Here is a 10,541-nt window from a genome sequence, read left to right on the forward strand (position 1 = left end):
CACTGCTACACGAGCGCAAACCCTCAGGTATCTCATACTCTTCCCTTCCCATACATGTTCAGTCAGTGGACATTCCTGTTTATTCTTTCTTCAAAATGTTGATCAGATCTATTTCATTCCATTGCCACATCGTATTCCTGACCGAAACATATAACGCCTCAATTACTTCATTGCTTTCACTGGTCATTCCCTATTTAGTTTTTAACTGTTTCTTTTTTCCCCAGAGAAATAAAACCCATCCTCCTCTGTCTGACCTGACAGGGCTCAATTAGCTTGTCTGAACTGAATTTTGGCACTTAACCAGATTGTGCCCAGCAACGTTCTTAAACTAGGTCAGGTATTTTGTGCCAAGTGAGAAGTCGGAAGCCTCACAAGGGCGAGAGAAGTGGAACTGATTGTGGTGTCTCGGCACTGAGCTACGTGGAAAAACGTATGTGCCGCCTTGTCAAAGCAGCAGCCTCTAACTATGACCCATTAAACAAAAAAACCACATCTGCCCTGCCTGAAACACCCAGAGCACAAAGCCACAGTGCTGGACGCCGATGCCAGGCAACAGACCTCAACACCAATGTTTGGTCTAGTTTTTAAAGGTATTCTGTCGCATTCATCTTTATTCTCTAATATGACAGTTCCTTCTTTCAACAAGCACGGCCTCAGTCAGCGTTTTCTGAGTTAAACCTAGAGTGCGACAAACTGCTAAGAGCTGGGACTTTTTTCACGTCCTCCAGGAAGATGAGGGGGCTCTTTACGTCCACGAGGTGGAACAGCATTCAGTCATCGGCAGCTGTATCTGTACCCCACCCCCTGATAAGGGATCCAAGCATGACACGTTTTCCAAGACTAAAAAATTGATGGTGTAAATGAAAAAGAAAGTTTCAATGCTACTAACACTGAAAAACCAGAGGACAGTCTGGAAGCTATAATAGGACAAGGAAGACACTGGAAGGAGAGCTTAAGAAAAAAAAAAAAGCACCCAAGGGAAGACTGATGGTCACACACACACAGTGAGATAAAGAAAACTCAGCCCTTTACCTTCTCCCTCCCAATAAGCATCCCGCACCCCCAGAAACCCTCCTCCCTACCCCTCATCTTAACCGGGGGGAACTCTGGATCTTCCTCCCTCTTAAAATTCCGGTTACTATACAATTCATTTTAATGACTTAGTGAAAACAGTTTTAAAGTTTTGGTCACTCAATAATTCCCTTAGAATTTTTCTTCCTTACCGTCATATAATCAACTTCTTCAGGATGCTCAAATGCAATAAATTCTTCAAGATTCAGACCAGGATCTAAATATTGGTTAGCTTTTTCAAATCGCTTCTTGTCCTTTAAGTGAAGCTTTGGAAATGAAATATTGAACATGTTTAAAGGTCTCATCCATAATATAACATCATAAACAATACTTTGAAAAATGCGAACTATCTGAAATCCAAAGTACATTTTTAAATATTGCTTTATCTTCACATCGCTCCTTTGAAGGTTGTCTGGGTGAATAACAGACATGTATTAGAAGCAGTACGGAGACGGGCTCTGGAGTCGGAGACGCTCCGACCTGAATCCCAGCTGTGCCACTCACCGGCTGTGCTGCTCAAGGCAAATTGCCCAACCTCCCTGGTTTCCTCAGGGATAAAACTGGGACAATCTGACACCAAAGGCAAAAGCAACAAAAGCAAAAATAAACCAGTAAGACTATATCAAACTGAAAAGCTTCCGTACAGCAAAGGAAATCATCAACAAAACGAAAGGCAACCTATTGAATGGGAGAGAATATTTGCAAATCGTATATCTAACAAGGGGATAAAATCTAAAATACATAAAGAGCTCATACAACTCAATAGCAAAAAACGAATCTGATTGAAAATGGGCAGAACATCTGTATAGACATTATTCAAAAGAGGACATAACAGATGGCCAATAGATACACGGAAAGATGCTAAACCTCGTTGATCATCAGGGAAATGCAAATCAAAATCGCAGTGACATACTACCCACACCTGTTAGAATGGTTACTATCAAAGAAAAGCAAGTGTTGGTGAGGATGTGGAAAGAAGGGAACCCTCGTGCACTGTTGGTGGGACGTAAATTCGTGCAGCCACTATGGAAAATAGTATGGAGCTTCTTTGAAATGTAAAACGGAACTATAATAGGATTCAGCAATTCCACTTCTGGGTATTTATCTGAGGAAAACAAAAGCAAGAACTCCAAAAGATCTATGCATCCCTATGTCCAATGCAGCATTATTCACCATAGCCAAGATATAGAAATGACCCAAATGTCTACTGATGGCTCAATGCATTAGAAAAACTGCGGTATGGATATACAATAAAATGTTATTCAGCCAAAAAGAAAAAAAAAAAAGAATGAAATCTTGCCATTCCTAACAACATGCACGAATCTCCAGGACATTAAGCTAAGAGAGACAAGTCAGACAAAGACAAATACTGTATGATCTCTCTTATGTATGAAACTTGAAAAATATTCCAACCAAACAAACACTAAGCAAATAGATATAAAGAACAGACTGATGGTCGCCAGAGGGTGGGGTAGAAGAAACGAGTAAACTGTTTTGGCTTTAGTTTAATTGAATAATCTAAAATAAATAAAATATTAAGCAACTCGTATGAGAACAATCAAATAATTAGTAAACATTAAGTATTAAGTATTTAATAAATGTTATAAATTACCATTAATAGAAAAATCGAGATTAAGTAATTTATTGAAAGCATGTCAGATACAGCTAAAATATGTTGAACTTGGATACCTTCTGCCCTTTCTAAGGTAGTTCACACTATCTTCTTTAACATTAAAGCTCAATATTTTTTGAATCCCCAAATAGCAATAAATTCACACTATGTATGAATTCTTGCTATGCCATTTTAAAATTGTTTCTTGTCTTCGAAGTGATTGTTCAAAAATATACTAAGCTTTCCTTCAGATCAAGACGGCAGAGTAGATGTTGTTATGAATAAAACTGTTTAAAAACATTACATATAAGCAAGTTTCAGAAAAACAGTCCTCTCATAAGAACACTTGTGGTATACATACGTACTATCTGGAAGTCTGTCCTTAGTAGGCTTTTTATAGTGCTAACTCTGTATGTTCAGATATAAACACACTGAAAAGCAGAAATGGGCCTATTTTGATGTTAAATGAACACACTCATGTCTGTTTTCTCAAGGCCATCTTCCTTTTTTAAAAAGTATGCTCAAGTAGTAAATCAAGTAGTAGCTATGAGAGATAAGGCTGCGTTTAATTAATCTCTCAAAGGTAATTCTGTAATCCAGAGCCTTGGAAGTCAACAGTGCAGTATTACCAGTTCTGCTTAAATTCTATTTTGAGAATTTCTGGGAACAACTTCCTTTTCTGTAAACTGGTGTCTATTAAACTGCACATTTTTAAACAGCACAATTTCAAATATTTTAGAAGCTTTTAATTTACGTGTTTCACTGTCGAAAAGAAATGCTGTCTTCAACAGTGTTCTAGAATAATAGCGTTTAGGTAGTAGCACTTATTTACAAAATCAATTCTTTTACGATGACCGATTTACAGAGAGGCTTGCTTCTTCCCCAAAAGAATTCATGTTTTAAATATTCAGATTCCACGGGCCAGTTAGTTATCTTACTGAATTCTGACAGAAAAGGAAAAAAAAAAAAAAAAACTTGTTTCCAAAGTACTGCTTTTAATTTAATGTTTCATAATGTTTTAAATAACTAGACCACATAATTTTCATTTTATGTTCAGGTTTAACATGGGAAAAATAGACAAACAAGACTACTTCCTAGAGCCAATTAAGTTCTTTTTGAATAAACTCCTATTCAAAATACTAAGTGCTTAGATTTCCTTATGAAAGAACCCTTCAATTTGGAGCAAAAAGGTCCATGTTTCAGCGGAGGGAGGTGAATTTGGCCAAATTTGCCTATGAAGGATCTCTTTCAAGAAACTAAATTTCTTTAAAAAAAAAGAGAGAGAGAGAAAGAAAGTAGCTTTCTGGTTCACATTTCTCAGATTTTTGAAATAAATTGAAATAATGTGATTTTTGGAAGCAGTTTTATTCATGGTCACTTGAAGAACACAATTTAACAGCAACTCATTTCTAAAAGATAACAAAAATAAAAGATAACCAACAAAACTGTCAGTTTCATAAAAGCTCAACACTCTTTTCTTCTGTATAAAAAATTTGTTTTCCAGTGGAGGATATATGTTACATACAACAGTAGACAGACAGAAACTACTCATTATTTCGTTTCATATCGCAACAGAAACTCCTGAAGAACAAAACTGCCATGTTTTGGTATGCTGATGAATTTATATGAGAAAATATATGATTTGTGATACCAGACAGAAGTCTAGGCCTTAAAAATTCTGATTAGTCCCCTGTAAGATTACATCTCACAGAAATAAATACACGCACATTCAGCAGCTGGCTTTAGAAATTAGAGCGACTACCTTTTGCCAGGTAGGTCCCCAAACTTTACTTACTCTGCTTCCAGGTGCTGCCTGTACTTGTTCATCATAAAGAAATGCTTTTTCAGGTATTTCACAGCCTGAGAGGGTCATTATTCCTGGTTATCTCTATATTATATATGTTAACATTAAAAATAAGATAAAATTCAGGTATCAAAATGATTTGTTTTTAATAGGTTTCTATGTAAAAAATTTATTTGGATAGCCAATTACTTTTTATGAATTTTTTTATTTATAGTATAATGTTTACCTTATAACTTTTAAGACTGATTTCATTCTTCATCTTTGATTCTTTATTTTGGAGAATACTACAGCTGTTTATGAATTCATTTTTATACCCCATATCTACTTTTAGAGCATTATTCCACTTTTAGGGAATTACATCAAATTCTAATATAGTATGATTAGCACTTCATGTAGACACACATTTCTGCGTTGTCAAAGAACAACCAACAGGACACCCACCGAGAAATGTTCGTTTTTGGGACCCATCAATTCCTGTAGGCTATTACAAGCCATCTAATTTGTTCTTAAAATGTACAGCCTACAGTCAACACACAAGAGCACGCAGGTGAGGGATGCTGCACTAGGACCCGACATCTTTTTACAGGAAAAAGATGTTTACCAGTAGTTTATACTATGAGTCATGGATCTCTTCAAAGTGAAGATTTTCTTCTCAACACCATCATCTACTACATCAGCTCCTCTCGAGAATATGGATTAACAAAACCACACAGACACATTTCTTATATTTTGACGGGATAGTAACTAAATCTTTTGGGTGCCAAGAGAAAGAGGAAAAAAAGGGACACAACTAGAATCTAGTTATAGTAAGATTTTAATGCTGTATTTAACTTCTCTGTTGCTCTTTGGCAAGGAAGTAATAATATCATACCATCGTTTGGTTTTAGAAGTCTCAAATTCGAACGATCCTTTTAAGCAAAGGAGCATACCGAGTAGATAGCCACCTCAAATCTCATTATCATCATCTATTTTCTTTTAGGCACTAAGAAGTGAAAAGACTGATTCACACACTCTTCAGTCTGCTGTAAGATGAAGACCCAAATAAAGAGAAAAAAAAGAGAAAAACGAAAAGATACATTTTCCCCTGTAAACTGAATCCTAACTAACCTAAAGCTGATACAGTTAACTAATGCCTCAACAATTTTTATAAGCAGATTATATAAATATTAAATAAAAACCTATACAAATCACATGTGCTTTCTTCAACGATATTCTTTTAATCAATACAAAACTGCTTACCAGTCCAACCGCTGCTGGTTATTACCATTTCTCCATACTGTTATCACCCCATTTTTAGGGATGAGGAGACAGAAGCGTGAGGAGGTGACATGACTTGCCCCGAGCAGCATAACTGTTCGTGGTGCAGCTGGATGTACAGCAGGTGGACTGGCTCGCTCCAAGGCCAGAGCCCTTACCTGCACTCTGGTGGCATATACGCTATCATGAGCAGATAAACAACCAACTTTGAGCTGGTGATGACCTCTAGAGTCAAGTGGCCGATACGACTCTAAAGTAAGTGACATGTTCAGTGATGAAATATAGCCGCAATAAAAATGAAAAGGCAGGTACTAATAACGGGGTAAGTTAAGGGACTGGAAGAGGCTCAAATGTTTTCAAAGCACCCGTGACTAATATTTTGGGACATAACAGTTTGCAACAGGTGTTTGGCTTGACTTTTTTCTACCCATATATAAAAAACTATCTTAAAAAAAAAAAAGGAATTTTGAAATACAAAAGGTACGTGAAATAGCAATTTATCAAGAAAAAAGTGCTTACTAATTACTAAGCAAAAAGTCTTTCCTAAATAATGTCTTCCTCAGATCCGCTAAGAAGGGTATGTTTAAATAAATTAAACCGTGAGACACAAGAGAACTCACAGTGATACTGAATCTTCGATTATGAGTTACTTTAAATGGTGCGACAGCCATGGAAGACAGTACTGGAGTTCCTCAACAAATAAAAAATAGCATTACTATATGGTCTACCAATTCCAACTACACTTACGGGTACATACCTAAAAGAATTGGGAGCAGGGGCTCGAGGAGATATTTGTACACCTATGTTCACAGCAGCGTTATTCACAATAGCAAAAACATTGAAGCAACCTAAGTGTCTCCATTTACAGATGAATGGATAAACAAGATGTGGTACATACATACAATGGCGTATTATCCAGTCTTAAAAAGGAAACTGTGACACACGTTAAAACATGGATGAACCTTGAGGACATGAAGTGAAATAAGCTAGTCAAAAAAAAGGACAAACATTGTGTGCTTCCACTTACGTGAGGTCCCTAGAGTAGTCAAAATCAGAGACAGAACGTGAAATGGTGATTGTCAGGGGATGGGAGAGGGAAGATGGGGAGTTGTTTAACTGGCTGAGTTTGTTTTGCAGGATGAAGAGCTCTGGAGATCGGCTGCACAACAACGTAAAATAAACTCAACGCCACTGAGCTGCACACTCAAAAATGGTTAAAACGGTAAATTTTATGTTATGTGTATTTTACCATAATTAATTATTTTTTTTTAAAGGAGAATGGGCCTCCTATGGTCTTCTTAGTAAATATGATATAAAACTGTTCAATAACATAGAAAATGAAATTTTGAGATACATTTTGAGATATAAAATAAATGTTGAGATACAAAATACTCTAAAATGCAACTCTGGAAATGAGGACAAGTGATATTCCTGAGAAAAACAGATGCCAGGATAATGCAGGCAGTCCAAAATAAGAGTCCTAAACCCAGCTAGAAATGAAACCATCAAGATGACCACTGAAGTGGGACAGTGACTACCTAGAGAACAAGGCAATCCAGTCTACAACCTCAGGCTCTTTTGTGCTCATCCGAGTAGGCAGGTAAAGTGAATTGGTATGATCAAAAGGAACAGCTTGTACACATGTACTCACCTGCCTAAAAGACTCCTCTTCTGCATCATCCAGAGCTGTGTTTTCATCAAAGTCAATCACACGATCGTACATCTGAATGTTGTATTCATCCCACGACACACTACCATCGCTGTTTTTATCATACTCAACAAATTGCTGTTTCGCTTCTTGCATTGCGTAATGTTTAAAAGACATTTGAATCCATGAACTGAGCTCACCTGTGAGAATTTTCCAGAACACAGTAAATATAACAGTGATTCTCTTACACCCAGAGTGAGGATTTCTAAACCATCTTTAAAAGGAAAAAAAAAAAGGCTTCAATGTTTGCAAATAATGGACGAGAACTGGCTCAGTTGTCCCCATAGAAACAAGAATAGGAGGTGGGAAAAGCTGTTTGGAGTCAAAGAATATTACAATATGTGATTTGAATAGAATGCAAGCTCTTTGAGTGCAGTTTGTGTATATTTTGTTCGCCAAGGCACTCCAAATGCCTAGGAAACTCATGGCTTATTAAGTATTTATTAAATGAATTACCAATAGGTCAAAATAGCACTTGACTTTTTAAAAAGATTATCCATAAAACTGCAGGTACCTTTGCTATCTCAGTTTTCTCAGGAAGTACAAATCTCTGAATAACTACCTTCTGATTTTAATATGTATTAGAAAAAAATCTTTCCTTTATGAAATATAAAATTTCATTTAAAATAAATTTACATTGAGTTGGAGTGAAACACATTATACGAGGAAATAATAGATGGTATGTAGATATGGCCTAGACTGTGAAATGATATTCAAGTGACTGAAGCTTGAGAAACACTGTTATAGCATACTCCCTTTAACCATGACATAAAACATCCGAAGGAAACTTTAACAAAATTGTGCGTAGCGATTATGATTTATGACCTTCTTGCAACGGCTGTCTGTCTTAACTTGGTACCTTGAAGACATAGAAGGAAGGTTTCTAAATCTCAAATGTCCACTTTCGCATCAACTTTAAAAAATTCTATTCTATACTGTGTTACAGAAAGAGGGGGCATGAATATTTGCAAGTATAGACGGGGTATACCATTTGGTTTAAAGAGTAGTACTCCTCTATTGTTTGGGGGAGGTCAGATGAATAGAAGACGCTGTCTGTCTCTCCGGTAACTTTAAATCAGGGCAGAATAGTAATCAGAGCAACTACATACTAAACAATTACTATATACATTGTTCTTCAACACAAGGCAATTACAATCACTATTTTACCATTCAGAAAATGGAGGTTTGGAATTGAGAACTCACAGCGAACGAGCAGCAGGGTCCCTGCTTTAAAACCCAAACTCCTTTCACTGACATCTGCTGTCTCTCAAGAATCTAAGTCCACTCCTGACCCTTATAACGCAAATTAGCAAAATTCCCTGAAGGGTCCTCAAGAATGAGGGTTTCTTCTAGTTTAAGAGCTCATCATGGCGTAACAGAATACAGAATGGAGCAGTGAGCAGAAACATGGGTTCACACTTCAGTTGTGCCCTAAGGGGACATTTACCCTCTCTCAAATTTTTGTTTTCCTATCTGTAAGAGGAATATTTGGACTAAGTTCCTTTCAATTTTTTAAAAAGTTTACTATTAAATATTTGATCATATGTAGGCCCTTAAAGTCAGGTACCATACAGTCTTCCAAATCAACTTGTTCTGTGTGCTTTCTAGTGTAATCAGAGATGGACCCATTTTAGTGGGTATTAGAGTCAAACGTGCTTAAATGTGTGTGTTTCTGTCTCCTACAAAGGGATTTCTCCATTGTTACTCGTGCGGGATGTCCTTACTTTCGGTGAGGAAGCCATCTGAATCCAAGTCAATTTTCTTTATGATTGACTTCAGTCTTTTGTGTTGCTCTTCGGGGGTGAGTTTGACATATTCATCGACTTCTTCCTTTGGAGGGCAAGCGATACACAGGGGTCAAGCATTACTATCAGTGGGGCAAAACGATGTAGAGAAACGGGGCTACCAGAAGCCTCCCTTACCGAGGTGTTTTGGGATGACCCGCACCTGCTCTCCAAGACCCCGGCCCTATACACACCCTCAGCTATCCTGCCTCGTTCCGGGAGGGCAGAGGGGACCGCATCCTGGGCCACCGCATTTCCTCAGGTTTGTAGGAACTAGAGAACGAGCGAAGTCCCGCCCGGCCCCCACGGTCAGGCCTCCCCAGCGTCGCCTGCCGCCCCTCTTTGTCCCCGGACAAAGCGCGCGGCGGCCGCGGGGGTGACGCCGCCGCGCAGCCCCGGCCCGGCCGCCTCACCTGGCCGCCCAGCAGCGCCTCGCGGTCGTAGTCGGTGCGGTGCTCGCCCTGCGCGTAGTGCAGCTCCTCGGCGTCGCCGGCGCCAGCCGCCGAGGCGCACAAGATCTGCAGCCCGAGCACCGCGGGCTTCGGGCCCAGCCGCATCGCGCCGGCCGCCACGAACAGGGTGGCGAGGCGGGGACAGGCGGGGCTCGGGCTGGCGGCGGCGCTGCGGCGGCGGCGCGGCGTACGTGGGGGGCACGCAGCGCGGAGGGGCGACGGCGCCGTGCGCGGGTCCCGCGCGCTGAGACCCGGGCGACGGCTGCGCGCCGCCGCGCGCCGGGCCGCGCTTATTAAAGACCGTCGGAGGGGCGGGGCGCCAGGCCGCGCCGCTGATTGGGCCGCGCGGCGCCGGAGTGGGCGGGGCGGTGGTGCCCTCGGAGAAACACGGCTCCGCCCCGCCCGCGCGGGTCCGCCGGGTGCCTGCGCGAAGCCCTCGCCGCTCCGGGCGCGCGCCCGGGCTTCCCTCCGTGAGAAAGGCGGGCTTGGGCGAACGCAGCGCGGTGCCTCGACCAGTCTGCCCTGAAGAACCAAGCGACAGTATCGTTTCTCAGTGTCAATGAGTCGATACTGATTTATTTCCCCAGAGCGGGACAAAGGCAGGTACTGAAGCGAGAGGTTTGTATCTCAATTTCGCAACTTGCAGTTCTGTGACCTTGGCCAAGTTACTTAGCCCTGGAAGACCTACCTGTTTGCTCACTCATAAAACGGGCGTATCAGTTAGGCTACCTGAAAGAGTTGTTGTGAAAATTAAATTATATAATGCGTGTAGAGAAGCAGCTATCATAAGGTAACATGTTCAGTAAATGTCAGCTTACGCCACGCGGGTAGAAAAGCGAAAGATGACTGCACA

At 40.3% G+C, this 10,541-nt stretch overlaps 1 protein-coding gene across 2 annotated transcripts in view; it reads right to left on the reverse strand.

Moving 5' to 3' along the window:
• The window catches only part of RCN2 (reticulocalbin 2), a 14,993-nt gene extending 5,048 nt beyond the window's left edge, over positions 1 to 9,945 (reverse strand). Inside the window, exons 1-4 of one of the 2 annotated variants that reach the window (XM_011382778.2) lie at positions 9,650 to 9,945; positions 9,177 to 9,282; positions 7,396 to 7,592; positions 1,224 to 1,337 (exon numbers count right to left, since the gene is read on the reverse strand). In XM_011382778.2, coding sequence (XP_011381080.1) covers positions 1,224 to 1,337; positions 7,396 to 7,592; positions 9,177 to 9,282; positions 9,650 to 9,793 — 561 coding nt within the window. In that variant the 5' untranslated portion in view covers positions 9,794 to 9,945. The remainder of the gene's footprint in view (positions 1 to 1,223; positions 1,338 to 7,395; positions 7,593 to 9,176; positions 9,283 to 9,649) is intronic. The other variant, XM_011382777.2, reaches the window with a different exon arrangement.
• Between the last annotated feature and the right edge of the window lie 596 nt (positions 9,946 to 10,541).

Source organism: Pteropus vampyrus, unplaced genomic scaffold, assembly GCF_000151845.1.
Source record: "Pteropus vampyrus isolate Shadow unplaced genomic scaffold, Pvam_2.0 Scaffold489, whole genome shotgun sequence".
In the NCBI taxonomy this organism is placed as follows: domain Eukaryota; kingdom Metazoa; phylum Chordata; class Mammalia; order Chiroptera; family Pteropodidae; genus Pteropus; species Pteropus vampyrus.